General features: G+C 42.3%; 1 protein-coding gene across 8 annotated transcripts in view; it reads right to left on the bottom strand.

Moving 5' to 3' along the window:
• Nucleotides 1-26,397, bottom strand: part of TACC2 (transforming acidic coiled-coil containing protein 2) — a 128,144-nt gene that overhangs the window by 35,896 nt on the left and 65,851 nt on the right. For 7 of the 8 annotated variants that reach the window (XM_014250215.2, XM_014250218.2, XM_088059388.1 and 4 more), the window contains one exon: nucleotides 3,397-3,566. In XM_014250215.2, coding sequence (XP_014105690.2) covers nucleotides 3,397-3,566 — 170 coding nt within the window. Of the gene's footprint in view, nucleotides 1-3,396; nucleotides 3,567-20,428; nucleotides 20,880-26,397 lie in introns of those variants that run through there. The other variant, XM_088059390.1, reaches the window with a different exon arrangement.

The raw sequence follows: 26,397 nt of genomic DNA, 5'->3' as shown, positions 1-26,397 counted from the left end.
ATTTAACACTTGGCATTTTCACCTGGCACCTGCTATGGAAGAACCAGAAGTTGCTAGAAAGTCACAGAATCACAGAATATCCTGAGTTGGAAGGGACCCACAAAGATCACTGAAGCCCAACTCCTGGCCCTGCACAGGAGAACCCCACCCTGTGCCTGAGAGCATTAATAAGATAAGATTAATACTAATAAGATATTGTACCACTGTGTGCATTAATAAACAAAACAAGTTCTGCTGCTTTTTTACAGAAGTAGCCAAGGGGCTACTTTGCTGAAGCATCTCTAAAGCAGAGAGAACCCCAATAAACTGAGAATAGGCCTAACACTGCTGAGCTGGAAACAAAATTAAACACTCTTCTGACAGGCTTAGCAATAACATTTAAACAGATGTAATAAGCAAATATAGAAGAAATTGATTATCAGTTCTGTTTTCTAGAGAAAAAGTAAACAGAGGCAAACCCCTAGAAAATGCATACAACATGCACCCAGTTATATGTTATGAGGAAAAAATGCCAAAAGCATATAGGAATTGGAACTACCTTACACTAGAAATTTTGAAACACAGTTTATTTCAAATTCCTTCTTGTTATGAAAACCCTGTGATGTCAGGAAATCGATTAGTACCATTTAAAGTTCTGTGAAAATACTTTTGTCATTTATTCTAAGATATATTCTAAGATTGTATATAAAAGTTTCTTTTTAATTTTTCCATATCAGGCTTCAGAAGGAAAAACACTGAAGAAGAATGCTGTACATACAAAAAATTTAGTTTGTTTTTGTCTGGGCCATAATGTCTCTATTGGAAAGCCTGACCTCGAATTTCTCTGGCACCAGAAGGGCTCAAATATAAATATCCTGATTGCTGGGCTGTAATGCACAGAGGGGACTCCAGCTCTGACTCTCCCCTGTGAATACAATCTGAATTCAGTAACCATCTGGAGAAGGCAGTGGGGGTGACAGAAAATTCCTAGGCAGAAATTTCCTGCCAAAACCAGGGTATTTGGGAGAATGGGCTTGGGGGACATTCTGGTGCTCAGATGAAACAAGGGACAAGAGGACACTGCCACGGGAAGCTGAGGAGACAAGTAATAATAATTTAAAACAATGACAAAAAATAGTAACTGCAACCACAAACTCTCCAGTTTACCTCGACATTATAACCCATGTTTCCCAGGATTTATTTAGGAATGGAAGGGATCAGGGGCAGTTTCCATACTTGCTCTGTTGCTCCTCTTCTCCTGCAGACTTGCCCTCAGACTGACTCCCCTCCTCTGCTCTGCTGCTGATGGACCCGAGCCATGCAGCAGGTTTTACCCCACCAGGAGCTGGCACAAACCCAGCATGAGTCCAGCTTAGTTCACTTTCATCATATTTATTAAACAACCACTGAAGTCAACCTAATTAAAAACTCTCCTTTTGGCTTTCCAGCAGTGGGGTCCAGCTGCTGTGCTAATGATATCATGCAACACAACTGCAGCCATCTGCATAAAACATTACTGTCAGCTATAGATGAAATAATCCTTTAAACACTTTCTGTGCTCCCTCCTTTCACCCAAACAGGCTCTGTCACCCATCCCATGTGAAGACAAAGCCATGTGGCTGCTGAACCAGGAGCCCAGCAGGTCAGTGCTGCCCCTACACATGCCAGGCTCTCCAGTTTCCCATATTTCTCACTCCTCCTCTAGGGAAACCTGTTTTTTTAGCTGTATGGTGCCATCCAGGAACTCTGCTTCAATGCCCCTAAGCCCTGAGGAAGGGACTCACTCTCTTTGTGTGCGGCCACATGCATAACTTATGAAATAAATAAACTACAAGACACTCAAGTGGTTTATAAAGTACGAAATGTTTAACATTTCTCATTTCTAAACACCTAAACTATAGTCTTACTATTATTTATTTCTTCTAAAGATTTCCAAAACAAATGAATGCTTTGTGTTGCCCTCCTACATTTGGATTTTTTCTGCATTACACATCTTCTTCCCCTCCAGTAAATTCCCCTGTTGTATAACTGTGTTTTGCATCATTTTGGAATACTGAACAGATCTCTGTCACTTTGCTGTAACTTGCCTCCCATGGACAATCTGATTTGCAAATTAAGTGGTTTCCCCTCTACCATCCAATGACCTTCAATAAAGTTCACACTGGCTGTGAATAGCTATATTCAGTTTCTCACTTTTCTTCAGAAAGATCTGAAAAAAAGGAGGGGGAGAATGGGGATGGAAGGAGACAAGAATCACATGTGCCAGGGAAGCAAATGTGTAATCAAGGGATTGAAGATAATCTATTGCAGTAATTAAAAGCACACTCCAATCCTGTTCAGCATGTGTGTACTTTTGTTTTCTGAGAACTTACTTTGTAATCATTGGATTGCCAAAGATTTAAAAAAGGGAAAGAAGATGTAGAATGAATAACTTTTGTACAGTGATGAGGGAACTCTAACAGCAGAAAACAAAAAGCATCAGGGCTCCTCTGTATTTACTTTCTGTTTTGTGAAATCAGTTTGTAGAAAATCCTTGAAGCTTCTCATAAACCTTTATCATAAATCAAGATCCTAAACAGCATTGCTTAATGAATAACTCACATAAATGCTTTAACTGGCTTGAGACCTTTGGTGAGATGCTACAAACACAATACAAGTGAGCTTTAGACTGCTGGGAGAAATATTATCTGCATACAATTTAGCCAGGTGATCCAACATCACTTGACTTTCAGATGGAAAAAAGACAGCATAATAGGGAATTCAGTCTCAAACTGTTGAGCTGTCATCCCACAGCCCAAACAAAGCTATTTTGGGCTAATAGCATGCTTTCTACTACCTCATATTCCATTACTTGATCTGGAGAACAAAGAACATTTTTTTGTAGAAAGAATTTCTCTGGGCTTTAAACACAATTTTCCCTTTTTAAAGGTTTTATTTTCCCAGTATGTACCAATTTTCACATATGTATACCATACATACATTCATACATAGTCCCGTGTTCCTCCTATAAAATCAGTATTTCTGTGGGCTTTTTCACCTCCTGTTTCAGTAACACATTTGAAAATGGCATTTTGTTAATTGTCACAGTTAACAGTGCTCACACAGGTACCTGCATCTGCAACTCACATCTCCTTTTTCTACTCATCTGACTCTGTGAAGATCCTACAAAAGGAAGCTTGGTTCAAAAGGAAGCAAGTTTTTTTTTCTAGAGAGCTCTTCTTTTCTTTAATATATTCAGAATGTTATGGACAGATTCTCCATTACTGTATTCCAGGAGGCAATAGGAGTTTTTCCTCTCTGTGTGGGAAATTAACTGATACTCCAGAAGCCAATTTATTAGCATTAATTCCTTGCCTGTGCTTAGAGAAATAGCTCCCTGCATATTCACCTCCCTCAGTAACATGTTCCACTCATTACCTGTATCTTCCACGGACAGCTGAGGTTTTATTTCTTGTTCTGCTACGTCTGCAACAACTGCTGCTGCTGCTGCTGCTGCTGCTTCAGGGGGTGGCTGTGGAGGTGAAGGTGGTGCCTTGACAGGTGTAGTGGACTCCGGGGTCTCAAAAGCTTCTTCAGAGTCAGAGCTCCTGAGGAAAATCAAAGCACAGACTGGTGAGCACAGGAGGATTCAGGTTTGCAGTCAGGTCTGGCAATGCTGGGCTTCCTGAGCTGGTGGCACAGACCTCAGCTCTCAGGCTACCTCTGCATTTCCCAAAGGAGATTTGACATTCCAGTGTGGCTCCAGAGCAGGAGGCCATGGCTGTGCTCTTCTCCCTAGACAGGTATTTATGTAATTTGTGTTACAGAAGTGAACACACACTTGGAAATGAATCCATCCTGCAAAACCTGCTTTGCAGTGTGAGGGTGGCTCAGCCACACAGACCAATCAATAACCCCTGTGCTACTCCTCTGCATAAGCACAACTAAATTACCTAAAAAATATAAAGACTCTTCTGAAGAGAATTTCCTAGCTTCATATAAAGCCCCCAAATATCTAAAACAGCACCAAATTTCTTTGTGTGCTCTCAAGGTTGAGAGAACAGACATGAAGATATCTGAGGTGCAGTAAACTCTTGTGCATCCTCCTTCCACGGAAATACTAAATTCTATTTTCAGCAGAATTTTACCAGAGCCCTTTTCAGACAGACCTTGTGACACGAGGTAAGACAGCCTGTAAAATGCATGGAATCCTGGTATTATCAATAATCCTTTTGTGGCATCATGTGCTCACAGGGACACAAAAACCCAGGGACCACCATGGGTTGGTGCCAGCCCAGGAAGGAGACAGCAGCACCCAAAATGCAGTCATTCAAGTGAAACACAAGCTTGAAAAGGAGAAACTCTACAAAATGATGAGCAACATAAACATTAAGTGAAGATCTAAACCATTCAAGGAAACACAGCTTGCTCTTAGAGGTGTACAGCCATATGAAACAGTCCTTCTAGGTCTGGAAACTATAGATCATACTTCTTAAACTGAGCCCAAATTATCAACATTTCATCCTCTGTTTGGGAGCAAGGAATGCAGTAACAATGGTGTCCTATTCAATATGCACTGAACATATGTTCAAAATACATTCAATAAGCATTTCTGTTGGTCAGATGCAGTTTTGGACTGCTGGTCTGTAATGAAGTAAATTGAACATAGCAGTTTGCTAAAGGACAGGACTGCTTTGCATCTTCCCAGTGGTTCTGTGTTGCCATAAAACCAGAAGCCATGTCATCTTCCAGAAACACTCCACAAGCCACCCCAAATCAAGGACTCCTCTCATTTTATTTGAGTTAGAAGGTAACTGAGCTGCCAGATTCTGTTTGTTTCCCAGGTTTCCTGGGACTCATGATTATTTTAAGCAGCTCCATGTCAGAAGAAGTACAAATACAGGATTTGCATTCATTTGCCTGAATCTATCACGGCATAAAGCCTTAGGAGAGTTGGGGAAGAAGAGACCCCAGTGTCACCCCTGACACCTTGAGAAGCACAGTAGTCCAAATCTTCTCTCTTCTTCTCTGCAGAATCCCAGAGAAAGCTCCCACCTCCTCCCACCCCACCAAGATGCACATCATGACCCTGCACCAACCAAATCCTGGCTCACACCCCTACTCCTGAAGCAAAAGGAATTCTACTAGGTTTTAACTTCGGATGTTTGGAGATTGCTTTTTTTCCCTCCCCAGACTTACACAGCTCAAAACCACTATGTCCAGTTTCCCATTATATCTGCTTTTGCAGCTCCTCAGAAAGCCTTTGTGCCACTTCTTTAACCATCCTCATTACTCAGGCCACAGTACAGTCAAACTGGAACAGGCACACTGCACCATTTCAAATCATACCCCTACAAAGACACACCACATTTTAAGTTCTACATATTTTAAGCTTAAAGAACAGCTGCAAACAAAGGGCTTCTACAAACAAAACTTCACAATAGGTATTCAACAACAACAACAAAAGCAGCTTTCTCCTTCCTCCATGGAGCTGGTTCAGGAAACTTTAAAGTTTAAAAATCAAAGAGAAACAGAGTTGTGTGATATTTTTTTCCCAGTGTCATAAAAATAAACCCAAAAAGTTATCATCTAAACCAAGAAAATGAGAAGTAATTCATATCTCTTAGGCTTTCACGTAATTTTTCATTGTGTTGCACTTAATGTTTCACCCTCTACAATTTGAACTCAAAGTCTAGCTCTGTAAAACAATAATGTTTAGACTCCTTTTTACCCAAACCGTCTGTACAGCACATGTAACATACACAGTAACTGGAATGGAAGAAAACCCCTCTATTTTCATATCCTACTCGAAGGAGGACTTGTTAAACTCCCTTGATGAGCAATACTGTGTCCTCCTTAGTTAAATTATGGATAGAATTGGTGGCTGTTTATCTACCTTTTAAAGGAGCTCCCTTTGTTTACTTGGTCTCTTCCTTGGATGAATTGGGCATAACCATTTGAAGTAAAATACTTGTTCTTATTTGTTCACTGCATGAGTTCCCACTCTGGAAAACCTTGAGTCTGTGGACAGACAGTTGAGGTGCCTGAGCTCCAGAAAAAGGCTTTGTTTTGCTAATATTTAATCATTCCCAAAAGATTCTGATGCAACACTCCTGATTTTCAGCTAGTACAATCAAGTAAGAACTGTTTTAACCATAACTCAAATCCTGATGTGCTTGTTATGAGAAGCAACTGTGCTCACAAAGAAAATTCTGTTTAACAAAGAAACACTAAGGGAAGCTTAATACCAAAAAAACCTTCTTTATCATGGCCTGGGATCTGGTCAAGGGCATAAAGCCTGGAAGCACATTCCAGTACTATGCTCCAAAGTCAACCTGGAAATATTGAATCTTGTATTTAGTTTTCCCTAGTGAAAATAGGGATGATCTCTCTGAAGTGAGAAAATTTTTTAAGACTATAGTCCTACGTTCAAATGATAAGAAAAGATTTTCCCAGAACAACAGGATTTTCTGTGAAAAGGAAATTACCTATTTCAGCCAGTTCAATTCACAATGCCTTTTCTCTGACAAATTCAGGGAATACATGGAACAAAAAGAAATAATGCTGCTGCTGTACAGCTCTTGGTGCAAAACAAGACTGCCAAATTGTGATACAGCCTGAGAGCCGGCACCAACTCAAAGCTGCACAAGGAGCAGCCACCACAGGTCCAGCTGAGGGCAGGTTCTCAGCAAAGGAAGGGTCTGGTACCATCGAGAAGATGACTCTGAAGCTCCAGCCAAGGATGAAGCAAAGAGCAGAGTGTGAGTCTGCAGGACTTGTTTGTGGGGCAGTGATGAAGTGGGATCTACAGGAAGGAGCACACATTCATGCTTCTGTTCAGCCAGCCTGGGAAATTAGTGGGAGCTTACTTTTGTAACATGTCATACACATCTTTCCATCTGTATTCTTTGGATTTTGTACATAACAGGTGAACAAATATAGATTGTAGAAGTCCCAAAACATTCTTTCAGTCTGTCTCTTTCATGTCCCTTCTTGAAAGACAGTGGTCAACAGTAAATATAACGCATACAGATGGGGGTCCCACAGCAGGGGAGAACAGGGAAATCTAAGAATCAGACTAGACCAACCAAATCTGCCAACACTGCATCAACTTGTGGAGCCTGAGCACTCCCACTCTCATCTGGGAAGCCTGAGCTCCTGCCCAGCCTGTTACATAAATCTCTGGAGGAAGTACTGAAGGCAGTCACCAGGGTTGACCTCTCTTCCTCACCTCTGGCTCTGTGGAAACCCAGCCTCATAAGTTACATTACCTTTTTTTTATAAACTACAGGTTCTTCCAATTTAAATCCTCCCCGATTTCAGAATGAAAAACCTCCTTTTCGTCGGTGTAGCTGGAAAGCAGTCAGGAAACAAGAATGAGATTTCTTCATTCCCCTTCCTCTCCTCACTGCCTGCCCTCGTCAGGCAGACACAGCCCCTGAAGTGAGTGAGGTCACCCCAGTTGCCACCTGGAAACTCAATTCATTAAAAAGTAGCTTTCAACAGAGCTGTGGCCTTGGGCCCTGGTGGGAACACTGCCATCTGCCTCGGGTTCCTCCAATATTTACACTGCAGCAGCACAGCCACCACCACCGTGCTGCTGGTTTCATTTCACAACACAGAAAAGGAATATAAAAGAAACTTCGAAGCAGGACTTTGACATGAGGACTGAGCTCAGCAGCATCGCCTCCTATGGAGGTGCTCAAGGGAGCAAAACAGGAACTGGGATGTGTCAAGGGAGCTCCACAGGCTTTTGGAGAGTTACTTCATGTAATGTTAAATCTATATAGGATTTTTATTTAGTGTGTAGCCTACTTCAGGATAAAAACAAACATGCCTGACTACTTTATGGAGTACTGATCTACTGATGTGCAATATGAACAATCTGGAGAGGAAATAGGGGGTGGTATTATGAATTTCTGAAGCCAGAAGTTGGAGCTGCATTACTGAGAAGTGCTGCCTGTGTTGAGAGTGGGGAGATGGGGATGGAGCCAAAGGAGCTGCTCTCCAATTACTTAAATTTGTACATTTTCATCCAAACTTTGTACTTAGGATAAAATGGCTCATTTCCCTAATTAATGGAATGTGCCCTGGATTGAGGTCTCTCCTACCTGTCAGCAACATCAGTGATGCCCTGCCAGCACTCCATAAACTCAACTTCCTCTCTGCTGCTCAAAAAAACCTCTGTTCACCAATGGTTTTATCTCTTTATTTTATTGACATGACAACTTCATTCTCATGGTATATTGAGAAATAGGACATATTTGGAGGAAATAAACCAGGCAATCTTAGAACACACAATAACAAAACCAAACTGTGCTCCATTGCCACCCAAGTGTTCTTAGAGGGTAATGCAATGAAAGCAAGCACTGCAAAGGTTCATTGGAGAGCTGCTGTTTGCAGATTGCCCTCTAACTGCAGTGTGAGCTACATTTGGAGGTGTACAGTGAAAATGGGATTCAGAAGATGTGCAATTCCTCCCTGACCAGTTTTAACAGTCTTTTCCTGAGGTATAGCCAGACTCCCTGAGGGGCAGGAGACAGAAATGGGGATTTTGTCTTTTTTTTTTCCCCATCTCATCTTTAGATCCCAAAGTTCTTTACAACTGGCTAGAGCTGCAGCTCAAGGGGAAAATGTCCAAGTACATCCATCGCCTCTAGGAAACATAACTCACACTGAAGTCCTCTGCAGACCCATTTCCCTGAGCCTTAGGACTCAAACAAGGAATCTGTCACCAGGGGATCGTCACACAGTGCTCAGCTCCTGTTCGAGGTACCGGCAGGGATCTGAGGCAAACACAGAGTCCAAGGCCGTGGCATGAAGGACCCAAATGTGCAAACACTGCAGTGCTAATGCAAAAGCACCATCTGTGGCAAGACCTAAAGGAAACAGATTCCATCAGGTCTGGCCCGCCAAAGCATTTGCAGCTGTTGCATCATAAATTTAAGGTATAAATTTCACATGAGTATTTACTGAACAATTTATCATGCACCATGAGAGGAAACTCAATCAGTGAGAAAAGGAGAAAAAAAACAAAAACCAAACCAAGCAACTTTCTAGATTGTTCAATTTAGTATTGAAGATTAATTTTGGCTTTCATTCTTGGTATCTCCCACTGGGAGATGAGCTGGAAATAAAAAGGAGGAATGAGTTCTGTAGTTTCACCTCCATCGATCATTTTCAGAGATGATCCTCATAAAGCTTGCATGAATAATTCAGGTGTGGTTTACTGATGAGCCCAGGACCAAGGATACAGGAGTGGCTGTGTCCTTCTGAGGTCAATCAGGTTGTGTGTTACTTAAGCAGGCACTTTTACTGCAGTGGCAAGGGCCACACAGACTGACAGATTTGGAAAGACACTCAGTAACTCCAAGCTTTAGAGTTTCTAAAGCCAGAGAGACAAGGCAGTCAGAGATATGCGTTAATTTCCGTCAAAGTCATTCACTGTAAAAATTTGATAAAAACTTTTTCAGATTTCCAGGTGTCATTTTCAATGGTTAAACTGATTTTCTCTTAAAAATCCCCCAAACCCGAGTAAGCTACAGCAAAAAAAGAACACTGAGACAGGATGTTCCAGCAATACATCTTTCCAGATGAAGATCAATCCTGCTCTCAACTCTGCCTCTGAAGTGCTGCACATACACAGAATCATAAAATAGTGTGGGTTGGAGGGGACCTTTGAAGTTCATTGAGTTCAGTGCTCTTGGTCAGTTCAGCTCAAGTCTTCTTTATCCACTCAGGCTGGAACATTCAAACATCATGAACAGCTTCTTGTTGTAAATGTATACAGAGTCCAGAGGGAGAAAATGACTGCTCATTACATTTTACATTTGAGGGCTTTTTCCTTTTGTTTATATAAAATTAAATAACTGACAATCTCTTGTAATTCATCTGATAGTATCACTTGTGGTACAATTATACAAGTCTAATACAGAGACACATACAGTCTTACCTCTTTTTCTTTTTTCCCTTCAGGCTCCTACAAATACAGCCCTGCATCGTAATTCAAAAACATCAGGAGAGACCAAATGGTAATTCCTTTCCTGAAGCTCAAGTTACCACTTCAGGCCAGCAGCCATTAGCTGACCCAAGGGCCTACTTGTGAGGACCAAGAATGTTCTACAGCTACAAGAAAAGGTCATATTCCTAATCCAAGCACTAGGTCAGGATAATATCAAGGATGTGCCAACTTTCTATGCTGTGATTTTTACATAATATTTGCCTACACAGTGACTTCCAGCTAAGACGACGTTCCCCAATAATTAGCTTCTTTTAACATAATGATTGTTTGTGATTACATGTTTTGGATATGAAACATCCCTACAGATTTTAAATTTTGATATTAAATTTGTATAGCAACCCACAGAAAATATAGATGCAATGATGGAGTTATCTGGTTATTTTAGGTATTAATATTTGGCATCTACCAAATTGGAATTAGTCTCCCTATCAAATCTAGCACCCACAGATCTGCTGAATACATGGTTTTAGAAAACAATGCAAATATATGTGGTGAGTGGCATAAACCTCACAAACTATTTCCCCTTTCTTTAATAAAACATACCTTTGAAGTTACAGGGTGTCTCAAAATAATTCAGGACCCTCTCTGGGGGTTGGAGCAGATGATCTCCAGAAGTCCCTTCCAACTTCAACCACTCTGATTGTGTAAAACTGTGAAAGCCAGTAACCTCAGCCCAGTGCTGGAGCTGAAAGATGGGTGACACTTGAGGGCCCATGGAAAGCCATCTGTCCTGCTGCCTCTGTCCCCAGGGGAATGCTCTCAGGGCTGGAGCCAATGCATGTAGGAGCCAGGAGCTGGGGGAGGCACCAACACATCACTTACGTGTCACCACACTCCGTTTACAAGACGGTTCATTTAGGGACACATTTCTAACCATTAACTATTAATGGACCTCTCTCGCACTATTGTAGGGCAAAGTGACAAGGTCATCCATCCTAGGATTAAATAAATTCACAATAACCCCATACTGTGAGGAGATCAACCACAAAAGGGGTCACAAGAAGATGATGTTAGGAAGGAAACAGATCACCAAGCTTTCCTTTAGCTCACATCCTGCTCCCACAGGCATGGCATCGTTGTCCCACAGGAACATTACTACTGATGTGCATACACAGGATGAGAATGAAGCCTTGAGAATATAATAAAACTGTGTTTGGTACCTGTAAGGTGGACACAGGTAAACCACAGGGTACTATTGTCTGAGGGTCTGCTCCAGTGATGTGCAAAATGCCCCAGACCACTGACCAGGAGTCAGTGGGAATTCAGAGATTTCTAGTGCTGGGTCTGCACTGAAAAAGTGCATCACTTTATGGGGAATCCTTCAGTCTGCTAGCTGTGTATATGGCACACATACAGAATATATATCATATGTGCAAATAATCATAATAATCATATGTGCAAAAGGCAATCACACCTTGTGCTACTCACCTGCAACACTCGTGCCAGATTCTACACGTTTCTGTCTTGCAAAGTCTGACCATCAAAACAAAGCCATGGTTTCATCACGGGTTTATTTCAGCTTAATAATGCTGAAGAATAATTTTAGTCCTACTTCATAAGTCACCACTGCTGAGTCACCAGATCTCTTTTTTACTTTAAAACTGGGTATGGCTCAATGAAAAGTACAACTCCAGCTTCTTTAATCATAGCAATTTCAATTAATTTTATAGAAGAAATCCATGAACTGGGATGAGGTTAATTTACTTGGTATCTTCATTCTTTATCCTGCTGTCTTTCTGATGCATTAAAATAGTAATTAAAAACAATACTGTAGGACAGAGGAAGTGAGGGCTATTTTTTAAAAAGAGTTTTTGTAAAAAAAACACAATCAAAGCTGGAAGGTTTAAACATAAATCATGTTTTGCATTCAGAGTAATATTCCACAAAATCATCTGCAGTTCCTTCCTCAACAGAAGCTTTCTGCTCAACCCAAGAGCAGGATAACATCACGTGTTCATTTTATGGCCTGAGCTATGAAGCAGCAGAGAAGCAACCTTTGCAATTCTCACTTAAGAATAAAGCTTTTGTCAAATAAATCCCATCCCACCGAAATGACAATTGCACAAGAGCTCATACTGATAGGGATGTGTGCAGAAAACAGGGCAGAAGCTCCTCTCCAGGGGAAGATTTTAATATTATTTCAGCATAAATATTCCTACAGAAAGCACAGCTCGGTGGTGGCACTTGCCAGCCCACAAGGATGTGTTGTGAGAGGCACAAGGCTGAATTTCGGGACACAAGGAGGAAGGTGATGCTGCAGGCAGAGTCATTCCCCTGCCCTGAGAGGTTCTGTGCCTCTCCTCATGCTGAGCCCAAAGGGTGTCAAATCCTTTGCTGCCCCAGAGCACCTCAGACAGCTCAGCTGAGCTGTCAGTGATGGACACCAGGGTAAACTGGGTGTGATTTGGTGAACATGGTCACACACTGCTGCTGATCTGATGCTACGGAGTCACCTCTCAGCTCTTCCGATAATGGGGCTTCCAAGCTGAAATCTTGGGATAACTCAGTGTCTGAGCTCACAGACAAGATTCTGGATTTTCTTTTTTTACACAGGTGAGATAACAGAAATAAAATTATAAGGCTTCCCCTTTCGGATCATTATGTGGAACTTCAGCAACAGAAAATAATACCTTGTGTGTTATCCAAGCCACACAGATCGGTTTGGAAATGTGTCTTCTATAATTGATGGCAAAAAGAAAACTATGAATACCTTAAACATTTATCACATGCTATAAAAAGTCCTGTTTTTCCTCACAGGATGGCTATATTTAGAGAACAGAACTGCAGTGGAGGAGAACTAAAAGGGCACAATCATCTTGTATCATCAAAATAATGTTGAATTTGAGATTTTAGCCTATTGTCTTATAAGCAATGTTCCTACCATAAATGAAATGGGAAGAAGGAATTATTTTTTCCTGCTTTTTCTCTTTGTTTGTTCAGCAGTTTTGAGCACATTTTGTGCAGAAGCCAAATTCCCACTCCCCCAACAAAAGCCATTTCCTGCTTTCACACAGCAATGCTAGAGAAATGTCTCAAGCTGTGGGAAACCACATCTGAAGGAAAAAAGACTGCGGGATACAACATGGCACACTTACAGCAGCACTTCAATCTACTTAAATCATTTTTCTAACTGATTAGCAAGAAGTTCCCCATATTGCTTTAAATCATGTTAAATTTTTCATTTTTATTTCTTTTCCTGAGATCTAGCAGGGTATGTTTTTCAACACCACTGATCTAAATGAATATAAAACAATCCCCCATCCTTTCTGGACAGCCTGCTTTCTCTTTTACTGGCTTCAGCCCGAATAATGAAAATATCTATGCCACAGAAACGAGATTCAGAATTGAAATTGTTTTTTAAATCCCTATGCTCTTCTCAGGCAGATGCTTTATTCTCAGAGGTACAACAGGAAAAAGCAATTTAATTAAAGGCACTCTTCTTCAGACATCACAACTGCAAATATACTAACATGTCCCTAAATCACCAGAGGCTGCTGAATATTCAACCACAGAAACCTTTTAAGAAAGATGCAGGTTGCCCCAATATCAAAGGTGGAAAATATTTAAATATAACCAGTTAATACATAATAATCCCAGCCAGTGATGCACTTTGCTTACCCTAGTGGGTTAGGGGTTGGTGTCTGAATCAGTATTGGAAATATTTAATACCCCTGGCAGGTAACTTTCCTCTTCTTTCAGTCCCAAGGTCTAAAATTTTAATCCAGGAAACATCATTGTGTGAACTGTCCCCTCAAGAAAAAGCATAATGTGCTCCTGCCACACAGCATCATCAATGGGGAGCTGATCAATAACTCATTGGGAGCCAGAGCCACGGGTTTGGACTTGCTTTGTTTACTGAAAACATCTTTTAAATTCAACAAGGCTTTGCAGAGCCACATCTGAGCTCTGCCACGCAGCTCCAAAGCAGGACCTGGGGACAAAACAGCGGCTGTGGAGCGCGAGGATGAACGTGTGACACCCTCCATTCCTGGGGACCAGCGTTCCTGGGAGCACAGAGATTGCTGGGAACACTGAGATGTGCAGTAAGGCCGTGCTCCTGTAGTGCCTGTGGATGGCCTTTCCTTTCAGAAAGGAGACAAGGATTACATGGGGGGTGGAGAAGCAGGGAGAACCTTCACTAAAATGGAGAGAGAGGAGGAGAGACTCTCTGCTTTTAAGCTGCTCCATACTCCACCTTTTTGGCCCCTGCACAGCCTCCTAAAGAACTCTGCAGGATCCCCTCTAATCCTTATTCCTCTCCTTCAACACAAACAGCAGCTGCATGGACAGAAACGTGGCCAGAGAGCAGTAGGAGCGAAGAACAAAAAGAATGTATCTCAACCTCTTAACAACAACAACAAAATCTTTGCTTGGGCTCTACTTGTTCCATCTCCAGCCTCGGGTGGGTGAGATCCCTCTGCTGCTGCTCCAGCCTGGGGCAGCTCTGGAAGGTTTCCCACTGACCTCATTCACCTCTCCCACGGCACACTCGGTGCTGCTCCAGCTCCCAGGGAAACCATCCTGTCCCTTCCCGTGGGTGCTGCGGGAACGCCCGGCTCAGGAAGCACCGACTCAGCACCCCAGGGTGATGGAAGGAGCAAATCCCTGATCTCAGTGGCATTTCACCAGCTGGCACCCAGCTGGAGCCCCCACAGCTCAGCCAGGTGGGGAGCAAGGTGCTGAACCCTCCCTTCTCAAGCTCCTGCTTTGCTCCTGCACTTGGGAACTTCAAGAAAGGGATCTGAATTCCTTGCTCATCTTTCCTCTCCTTCAGCAACCAAACTGTTTTCCCTGGACTCATTTCTAAGGAGAGCAATGGGCTGTTATTAACAAATAAATGCAGGTTTTTATGCTGAAGGATATCAAAGCCTTAAAGGAGCAGAAGCTTATGAGATGGTAACTGTACCCTGTGTCAGATACAACCTGGTTTACATTAAGCTCTACGAAAAAGCTGGTTTTGTTTAGGAAAACCATATTGTGTAAATTTGGACATAACTCTAAGGATTCCAATTAATCAAAATCAAATAAGCCTGAAATGGAAAGACAGGGATTTTCTCAAAGGTTACATATTTGTCCCAGGAGAACCAACAGCCCCAGTTCTTCCTCTGGAAGAGGTTTGCCAAGCACCCACTCATCCCCTGAATCGCTCCTTGCAGCAGAGGGAGAGGATCTGTAGCAAACAATGCTGCAGGGCAGCAACAAACAAGAAATGGTTTGGGTCTGTCTCAGACATATCCACAGCTGCTTCAACCAAAATTCAGTTCAAGTGAAACTTCAATCTGGTTTCCAGAGCCAAGGAAGGATCTCAATATCTTGTCTAGTGTTACCATCAATGAAAACTCTCAGGCCAAAACCTGCCTCACAAAAAAAATTAAGATTGTGGTGGAAAAAGGAAAGTAATTCAATTTTTTTCCATTAGCTGGTTTTAATGGGAATACAAAACATGATATCCGTAGCCTGCTCCTAAATTCAGATGGTTGCTTCAGAGCATTTAAGGATCTGAAAAGAAATGACACTTTTCTTTTCTTAGCTTTTTCCATAGTAAAAAATACATTTGCTTGTTTGCTTCTTACAGCAAACCCGCCCACTTTCTGCAAGAGAATGCAAACTGCGTTGCATTTCTAGCTGTAATTACAACTCTGCCTCTTTCCACTCAAAAGCCTTTTTACCTGGACTACATAAGAAGCTTGGTACGTAGCTAAATCATAACAAGGCATCAGAGATGGATAAGGAAATGGTATCCAAGACATAAGCAAATATAAAAACTGTAGGTGCATCGGTCTTAAAACAAAGGAAATGTGTTTGTAAGAGACAGAACTGCTTTTCTGGGTGCAGTAATCATGTTAGAGAAACATCAAAAGCACCCAGACTATTACCTCTTGAAACACACAGCACTGAAGAGCATCTTTGATTTAAATCTAACAATCAGTTCCTCTGGCTGCTGGGTCAAGGCAAGCAAAAAGCAAAAAAGCAAACGCAGCCAGGGCAACAGCTCTGCTGGTAAATGACAGCCACAATGCATGTGCAGGAAATGCCTTTTCATTCATGTTTTTACCACCTCACATCAGTTTGTATTTTCCAATTTGCCTGCATGTCATAATACATAATAGATGACAGCAGCTCCATTACACATGGCATAGGGCACCCCACTCCGTATGGAGAGCTTTCGAGCACACATGGGTTTGGCCAGACGTGTGCTGTGCCTCGTTAATAGAGGGCTGAGGGAGGCTGGGGTCTTTTCATTTTGTTTTCAAGTCTAAACGTGACCTGCCTACTTCCAGTGACAGAAGAAGTGGTTGATGTAACCACCTCCCATATCAAAGGGAGTGCTGTCATTGACTTCAGAGATGAGATCCTTTGGGCTCAAATAAGGGAGGCTGGAATGAAAGACAGGGAAGCTTGACAGAAGAATCTCCTCGTTACCTCTGGTACATCTTAAGTAAAACATCCCCATGGCTTCCAGCAATCCACCCTATTTAGCAGACAAACCCAGCAGATAGAGCATCCTCTAATTACTGATGGGGTTGCTCACTGAAGGCTGTCAGTAAGAGGAAGAAGAAAACAAATTTATGTTTCTACATAATAAGCTGACAATAGGCAGAACTGTCTGTCAAGGGATTAACTCAGACTAATTATCAATTCAGTAAAAGCAGCTTCTCCTCCTCCCAAGACCCAAATTCTTTCAATATTTTCTAAATATATATATATATATCACTCTTCCATGTACATATATTTATTTAGACCATTTTCCTATGTATGAGCGTGTAATACTGTGCCAATATTTCACCAGACTAATTTCTTTCAAACTTTTAAGAACCACAAAATGGATTCTTCCAGGTTTGGGAAATAGGAAAAAAAAAAAAAATGGTGGCAAGTAAGGGCTGTTTTTTTACACATATGGAGTGATAACTTTAATAAATACATGTGTATACAGATGCTTACACAAAGAAAACTGCTCACATCTCCTGTGCAGAAGGCTGAGGCTATCCAGTTTAAATTTTTCTGAGTCTCTCCAGTAACCAACAAACAAAAGACCACGCAGCAGAAGAAATATTGAAAAACAACCCACCGGGACACCAACATCTTGGCCTGCTACCAATGATCAGTGACATTCAATTTCTTTCTTGGAGCCTGCTCCAGCTCCCACTGAAGTCAGTGGGCATTTCACTATCAACTTCAGTGGGAGCTGGCTCAGGCTTCAGTCATTTTCCCCTTGGATTGGCAAGGGATGCAAACGTTAGAGACGCAGCATGTAGAGCTCCTGATGGGAGGAAATAACACATCAGCGGCCCTTTGGCTGATCAAGAAATGGGCACTGAATGTAAATTCTGCCCAGTTGCTGCAAGGACAGCAACCATAATGCAACCAGAAAAGCAAGGTGTGGTTCCTGCACAGGAGAAAGAAACTATATTCCCTTAAAAAATCCCCATACATTTCAGGGATGACAAGTGCCTAAGAGCTCCCAGCATTTAAACATTTAAAACCCTAGCAACGTTTCCAGTTTGCAAATGCTTAGAAAACATTACCAACAGATTGAAATATACTACAAATAAAAGCACTAAAGATGAAGGTGGTAGCACTTGGCAAGCTCATTTCTGCTCACACCCTGAGCAAGGCAGCACTGGCATCTCAGACAGCGCATGCAAGGACCAGACGTGTGCGTGCACACAACAAATCCGTGCACACTGAACATCATCTCACTGTCACTGCCTTTTATTTCAGCAGAGCCCACTCCGGTTATCTGATGGAAACGTGCCCCCGATTGAGCTCAATCTGTGACCACCAGGGTGCCTGCTGAGATTTGCAGAGCACATGACAGCGCTCATAGCGTCAGCAGCGAGGTCTGAACCACCCCACTTTCATCTGCAGTTAACTTTTATTGTCAGGGGCTTCCCTTGGGCTTTCCCTTTTTTATCATTCCAAATTGACTTTTCTTTTTTCTTTAAATAAAAGGGCAATTGTCTGCTGCCAGTGAGTGCTAACAATCCACAATGAGCAACAGAACACCCCAGGCTGTCAGTACCAATAGTGGGTTTATTACAAATACTTTTATCCTGGCTGAAACAAATTTACATTAAAATTGGGAATTTGGCATACACATACAGGAAGGGCATATTTAATCATAAATACACTCTAAAATCTTAACCTAGACCCCTTTTCAGCATGGACTGTAAAACCAATTTATTTCTACAACTTTCCCTAGTGTTTAATCAAGAAGTCCACCACAGGATACACTGGAGGAACTCCTAAAGCTGCAGCTATTTAAGGAATTTGTTTGCTTCTAGTCTTTTTTTTTTTATGCTATTCTACTCTAGTAAAGATTCCTGATTGACATCCCCCCATTCTAATGAACTCAGGGCAGCCAAACCCAGCCCTGCTCTCCCTTTGTGGAGCAGCTCTCCTTAGGGCAATCAGCCTCTGCTGATGGCAGAAATGATGACTTCAGGGATGCTGGAACTGTGTGGGCAGCTGCCCAACTTGCCTGGGACATGGCCAGATGTTTCTGCCTCTGAGCCATCACTGCCATTAAGGAATTTGCTTATGTGTGCAACACAAGTCAAATGCAAACTCATTTAAAAAGCATTGGTAAAAGTTACAGTGATAAGGGAATAAAGTCAAAACCTCACACCAGAACTGATGAGCATGACATCCTATGAGGATGTTCTTGTTTCATAAAACAGGCTCATGTTTTCTCAAGCATAAAGAAACACCTTCATTCTTATCTCATTTTGAAGAGTATTTAATTGAAGAAAGCAGCACACTCTCTTGGTGATTTATTTAATACAAGATTAGTAATACCTTCCACAAACTCCTCCCAAGGACATCAACAGTTACTGAATGATGCCTGTGCTAAAAATATATCTTTTGATTATGTCAGACCTTAAAAGATCATCTTGAAACCCCACAAGAATGACTTAATGCAAAAGATGAGTATGTTTATATATAAAAGGAGTCATTGAGAGAGATGACAATATAATTTGCTCAAGTGCCCCCCAAATGTATAAATATATACATATACACCTTGATCAATATGTTCATCCAACAGAATGCATTCCTAAAGGGCTGTGAAAATTTGAGTTAAAAATCCTGAACCCTGTTTCAGCAACATGTCTTTTATTGCCCAGTCCTTGCACCACTGTTTAAAATCAACAGCAGTGTGTGAAGATGAAAATGGAATTTATAGTGCTTTAAAGACAGCAAGGCATCAATTTATTCCACTATATTACTAAAATAGATGCTCTTCATAGGAATGTCAGATGGAACTATAGGGGAAAAAATATTAATTGCTGAAGCTACACATCAAAAGAACAAAGGATGCAGAAATGTTAGGCCTGTATCTTACAAATATAACAAGTCACTGTCAAGCAAAGCTATCTGCTGATATATTGGAATATGACAATAGGGAGCAGATAGCCACTTGTAAGGCCTATTACAGAGGCAAAACTATCAGTTACTGCTCTATCATTCCCCAATGGCTCTGAAGCACTTATCTCAAACACACAAATGATGTCTCAGCCATAATCAGAGCTACCTTAACAAGCACACATTACATTAAAAAAAAATAAATAAATTAAAGAGACCTATATAAGGTTAGTTTGTCGACTAGCCCTAATGGATGAACACCTAAAACTTACCAAAATATATATTCAGTAATGAAGGCAGGAGTCAGACATGTTAAGATAAATGTGATTTATATAACTGTAGTGACAAAATGAGGCAAGGCAGTCCTAAAATCCATTCAGAGGTAAGGTCCCTGCTCTAGCATTCCAGCTCACTAGCCTGTGGTGGAGGGTTAAGGAGAAAAGACTTGGCTAAGTAAACTGATAAATCCTGTACCAATGAACTACAAAATCCTATTTACAAATGGGAAATGATGCTGCTATCCCTGCATGCACATACACATTTCTGCACTTTTATATATGATTTAGCCACCCAGAAGAGTGCTAACTCCCTCTGAACAAGCACAATTTGTCTGCTTTTTGCTCCCTCCCCCAGCGAATCTTTCCGAGTCGGCCTTCAGTGAGGAGAGATCTAAGGACACCTTGCTTATGCTTCATCAGAGGCTATAACGCCGTGACAGGGATGGATGTGACAAGGTTGATGTGACCTGAAAAACAGTATCGGTGCAGAGAAAAGCAGAAAGAAGCCCTGATAAAAAGCACGGCGAAACGGAGCTCCACGCTGCGCATTTTAACCCGAAAGCACAGAGGTGGCGGTGGGCTTGGGAAGGGGGAAGGGGCTGGGGATGGTGATTGTGTTTGAGTGATCACGCACCCGACACACGGACAGACAAAGCGTGCTGCTGGGCAGGCACACACAGGGAGCGCGGTGCCCTGGCAGGCAGCTCGCCCACAGCCGCCGGAGCCCGGCGCTGCCCCGGCCCCGAGCGAGCCCGCGCCGAACAAAGGCCTCAGGCACCCCCACCGCAGCCAAGGCACCCGCACTTACATGGCCTCAGACGGCTCCCGGACCAGGCCACCTGTCTGTGCCTGCTGCAGCGACTGCGAGCCTCCCATCCTCAGCGTGCCCTGGGCTCGGGGCTAGGCGACAGCAAGGCCGGCTTCCTCCGGAATCCCCCCGGCGAGCAGCCCCGGCAGCTCCGGCGCTGTGCAGGCTGCAGTGCTGCAGTGCAGATGGAAACAGCTGCTCGCATCAGTGGCAGCGCAGGCAGGAACACTTCGGCAGCTTCTCTTCTCTGAACTCTTGCCAGTTTTGGTGGTGGGTTGTTTGGTTTTGGGCTCGGTTTGTTGGTTTGGGTTTTTTTTTTTTTTTTTTTCTATCCAGACGAACGGTATTTATAAAATGAAACAAAACCCCGGCCGCTGTGACAGGGTAATCATCTGCTAAACAACAGCGGTCGGAACAGCTCCGGTGCAGGCGCCTGGAACGGTACTATTGGCTATGGAAAGCGGCTTTAAAAAAATAAATAAATAAAAGAAGAAGACGAAGAAAAGCAGACCCTCCCTTTAAGCACACATTGTCAGCTACTGTGGCTCTCTAAGGACCTACAGGCAGGACCATTACATTGTGTTGACTCAGCTGATTTGAAATGCAAATGTACGTGTGCCCCGGGTGCCGCGCACGCATTTCCCCCCCAGCACCGACGGGTCGTGCACATCGGGACGCTGGCACACAGGATTAATAAACAGAACGGCTCCTTTCTTTTCGTTCCACAAACCGGCTCATCCCTCTTGCGAAAAAAAAAATGGAATCTTCCGTGAGGAACGTAAAGAGAATATCATGAGCAGCCAAGGTAAACAAGCCAAAGTGGGAGCAGCTCCATCCAACACTGGGGCACTTTAACCATTCTGCTCCTGCCTGCACACACCCGCTTGCTGGTCACCGACCTTAAGATAGGCGGGGAGGATCTTTAATATCACAAAGCATTCCAAAACCTACAGATCAGCTTATCCTTTTGCCATCAAGGAGGTACCAGGGCACTGGGAATTCTTAAGATGCTGAAAAGGATGGGCACCGTCGCTCTCTGCATCCCTGTCGTTGGCAAATAACAGATGATTCACATACAAGCCGTGTTTCACATCATTAAAGAAGCAAAAAGAAAAAAAAAATCAATTGCACTGCTGCCTGTACCAAGAATTAAACTCTAGGGATACAAATGGCTTGCAGCTATGTAACAATTCTGGATACATCACAGGGCAGAGGGGTCAAAAGGATCAGATAAATTTAACAAAAATATTAAAACCTACTGACTTCCAAGCACCTATCACAGCACAGCTTTTATGCTCTCCTGGAGGCCTCATCAGGCTCACACTTTCAACAGTTTCGGGGTTTTTTTTTCTCTGCTTGCATAAATGGAAATCCGGTTGGGTTTTCTTGCTTGACAGGAGAATGACTGCTGAATACATGTGTAAGGTTCTGATTCTCTGGGTGCATCCACAATAAATTATTCTTGAGATAAGAGGAAACAAGGATGTTTAGCGAAGATTAAGAACTTTTCATGTCCCAAGGCTGCCTAAAATTTAATTCTGTTTTATGAACAGTATCAAGATGTAATTTATCTTCCTTTTCCCTATTTTTTTTTAAACTATGGGGGAAAGCCTGTGAGCCAGCGCTTTGTTTAGCCACAAGCTTCCAAGCAAGTTATAATTTTGGGGTTGTTTTGTTTCTGATAAAAGCCAAACCCTCATTTCTTGCATCTCATTGCTCAAAACTCATCCCAAATCCACCAGAGAAGCAGCGGCACCGCCTCACTCAGGGACTGAGCTCCAGAACTTCTGGAGCAGGGCTGGGTGCCTGAGCCACAAGTGACCCCTAAACTCTGCAGTAGTGCCCAGCTCTACTCACCTTCCCTTGCCAAGGTGGTGGCAGCTCACTACACCCTCTGTATTTGCCATTCACAAGTAAGGAACACACAGAAAGTGGATAGAGTGTATGAAAATGTCCTATACATTCTTTGGCAGTAGATTTGAAACGGTTAATAACTCCAGGATTTCCATCCAGTATGGGAAATTGATGATACCGGCCAACAGACTAAAATTACATGTCTGTTTCCAGAGTCCCTGTTAGGCTGAGGTTACAGCTCAGCTTCACTTTCGTGTGTGGCAGCTCTACCTAGTCTTTCAATTTCATAATAGCTCCCTGCTGGATTTCACTTGTTACAGAGAAAATGAAGACTCAGAGAAAACAAAAACCCCTAGAAAGGCAAACACCAAATTAAGTAAAGCCCTACCAGGTACCTGGAAGCCAAGAGGGAGAACACAGGCACTGTTTGTCCTGACAGTGAGGAAAACAGGGATATTCCTAACAAGTGCAAAGAATGCACTTAAAATAACTGTGTCAACTCCTTCAAGTTTCACATGAACATTTATTAAATAAACAAAGCCCTAATAAAGAAGGCTGGGATTGAATCCTATGCTGGGGCAGCATGGTCTTTTCAGAAGCTGTACAGTGGAGAAGATCTTTTTTCCATTCTCCAACATTTCTATGCAACAACCATTCCAATTGCAACAGAAATGCAGGTCTTGGCAAACCTGCAGGATGAAGGGCTTCAGCCTTTGGAGCCCAGTTGTGGCCCTGGTCACTTTGCAGGTTCTGTCTGGGTTACAGAGGGCTCTGGGTTATGGTGAGGGGTGTCAGAGGCAAGGCATTGCCTCCTTCTCCCCTCCCAAGTTCTTGTGTGCTCGTGGCACAATTCAGAGATCCACCAGAGGACAGCTCACCACCTCTGAGCTTCTCCTCCTCATAAAGAGCACAGGATTCCACTCTTCCCCTTGAAAAATAACCATCCAAGCAGCTCAGCTACAGCAATGTGAACTCCTGCTGGCCATGGTCTTCTACAAGAGAAGTGGCTGTAACTGAGCCTTGGACTGGACAGAGTTTATTGCCTATGGGATGCAGTAACAAATACTAAACTGATGTCTCTGACCAACCCATGCAAGAAGCCACAATGCAGATTTACTTCTGATTTGGCCATAAAATCTGTTACCCTACAAAGCTGCAGCCCATCCTGACTGGTAAATACCTCAGATGAGAGGAGCTCTACCTCTCCTGCCTGGCCCCAGCTCACCCTTTAGGCCTGCCAAGAAGCATCAACTCAGCACTAAATTTAGTGTGGGCTTTTAAAAATACCAGAATTGTGTTGACACCGAGTGCATTTTGTAAGAACATCTCTGGAACCTTAAAAACACACAGATGTAGCTCAAGAAGAAAAAAAAATCCCATTGTAGCTTCAAAGGATTTAAAGATGCCCTAGGCACTTCAGCCGAGAGATTAAAAGCCATGTAGCAACTTACTGGGATCCTACTGCTGAAAAGCCTATTTAAGTATTCAGTACCACACTTTAAAATTAATAATTTTCTCTTTCTCTCTCTTTCACCTATTTAAGCAAGAGCCGTATTTTGGCCTCTACTAAATTAATGTTTTATTGAAACTGGATGTCCACTGATTAGTTGTTTAAAACACTCACCAGACTCCTAAATATTTGGTCTCATGACATTTCATGTTTATATATAAATTCAAACTTTGGTCACTTGCACCCAATTTGAAAGTTTTGGCTTCCATCAAAAACAATGCTGAGCAGGACTGTGATAAGGTTTGAGATACTGAAATTTATGTTCTGTTTCTTTGCTCTTGGCTTCAGTGTCCATCATGCCAGGCATTTACACAAGTTATAAACATGACCACACATACACACACACACAGAACATCAAAGAGCCTGCTGAAAGAAAAGCCTCCCTCACACATCTATTCCCTAGGGAAGGAGTGGTGAATATTAAGCTGTACCTCCTAGCTGCAATGCATTATCGAGGTACTGTGCAGAAACAAGAACCATGTAAAAGAAAATGCAAAGACAGAGCAAAACCAAACACCCCAGGCAAAAAGGGATTTCTCTGGTATCTGAATGTTGTTGCCACAGCTCCAAGGAATGATACTTCCTATAAAAAAGAGAAACAAAAACACAACAAAAAAACCAAACCAAACAAAAAAACAAAAAGCAAAAGATGGAGAAATGTTTTAAAAAACAGATTATTGTTTAAATATAATTCTCCTGCCTCCATAATTTTTATGTATACATACATATATATATATATATACACATATATTTTCAAATTACACTGCCTTTGGACCCCAAAGCCTTGAATGCAGCTTGGGAAGAGGTTTTCACTCCAAAGCCTCTCTTATCTATAGGCTGCCTGGAATCAAAGGGTTCATGGCAAGGCAATCCACAATATCAGACTGCTAAAGAACAGCAGCATCTTCCCTAAAGGACTAAAAGGACCTAACTGCTTGGAAAAACTGACTCTGTATGGACAGAGAGGCAAAGCAAACGGTGCCTGGGGAGGCTGGCTGTGTTAGACAGCACATCAGCACATAAAAGCACTCACATCTTTTGAAGTGCAGTGGTGACAGCCCTTTTAGGACACCCAAGGCTGGAGACTCCCTAAAAGCCCTGCAGGAGCACCAGCCCTCCTGGCCTCTGCTGATCTGACTCTGTGCCAAGCCCTTCCAGAAACCCAGGTCTCCCAGGAGAGGAGCTGATCTTTGTGCTCCAGGGAAGGTCAAGCAGGCTGTTTTCAGCCATGTGGGCACTCAGGTTTGGAATTCATCTTTCTAAGGGTTATACAGCAGGCAGCTGACAGGCTTTTAAAGAATTCCAGCATTCTTCATTATAGGCTGCACAAAAATATGTAAGTCTAGACATGTAGTGCATATTTCTGTGCTTCTCTGCTCACCATGCATTTTGTCAGTCCTGAGACACTTTTATTTCCTTTTGCTTTGTCTTTATCCTGCAAATCAAATTTTCTTGCTCCTGTAGCCAGACTTTTGCTCCTTAGTCTCATCTCTGTCTCTTAGAAAGAGAGGATGTAGCTTATAATTTCCACTTCCCTAGAGGAGAATCACTTAAAATTCCTTCTCAAGGAGCTGAAGCTGCTGCTGGAACACTACAAGGCATTTACGACCTTTCCTTTGGTTCTGCCCATTTTCTTGTTGATTCCAATCCTCTGCCATGCCCAGAGATGGAAAGAAGGAGGAAGGGATCCACAGGGAATCTCTGTGAGACCACACTCATCATGTTTTGTTTTGTTTTTTCCAGCCAGGTCACTCCATGCTCCAGCTCTGCACCTGCACTGCTGTGGGACAGGGAGAACATTTAACACTGGTGCTGTCATTATCTCCTTCAGGAAGTCACAGCTAAGCACAGAAACACAACCAAACCCACTTTCAATCTCTGTCTCCAGAGGTGTGATTTTTTTATTTTTTTTGGCTTCAGGGAATAGAAAAAAATTAACTCTGTTCCAGCCAAAACCACAGTATTGTGAGCACACTGATTTAAAATTAAAAATCTTTATTATTTTGGAAGATGATAACCCAAACCACCTCCTGGAGGGCCAAGCTGTAACCTCTTGCTGCTGTCAAGTAGCAAGAGCAGTGGAAAAAAAAGGAAATTTCTTTCTTTCTCTCCCTTAATTTTATGAGGGCCTTTGTGCTACAAATAAAAGAACAAAAAAGTTAGCTGAAAAGTGACAAATTTCTCCCATTTTGGTATACTGGCAAAAACCAGTGAAAGGTTAACACAACTTGTAACATCTATGCTTTAGCAGTGCCTAATAAATAGCCATGTACTGCAGTTTATGGCCATGGTATAGTTAAGTTATTATTACAATCTATAATCAGCCATTTAAAGATACATTTATTGCCATCCTTCTAAAATCCTGTTATCCTTAGCTTAATTCCATTCCAGTACAGATAAATCAGAAATTCAGTCCTACATGGAGAATGACAGACCTTCAGATTGAAAACATGGATTTGTTGGTTTGGTGTTTTTTTTGTTAGCTGTAGGTTTTAGATTAGTTTTTTCTCAGCGTTTATCTTTTAATGGTCTGAGAATGGGGCACTGATTCACAACTGGAGAGTGTAAATGAAATCTGAGCAGCAAAATAATTGCAGAGCGTTAA

The sequence above is a fragment of the Pseudopodoces humilis genome, chromosome 9, assembly GCF_049639895.1.
Source record: "Pseudopodoces humilis isolate 2021_Gansu_Grassland_sample_001 chromosome 9, ASM4963989v1, whole genome shotgun sequence".
Taxonomy (NCBI): domain Eukaryota; kingdom Metazoa; phylum Chordata; class Aves; order Passeriformes; family Paridae; genus Pseudopodoces; species Pseudopodoces humilis.
Note: the sequence above shows the minus strand (reverse complement) of the source record. Positions and strands in the feature narration are given on the sequence as shown.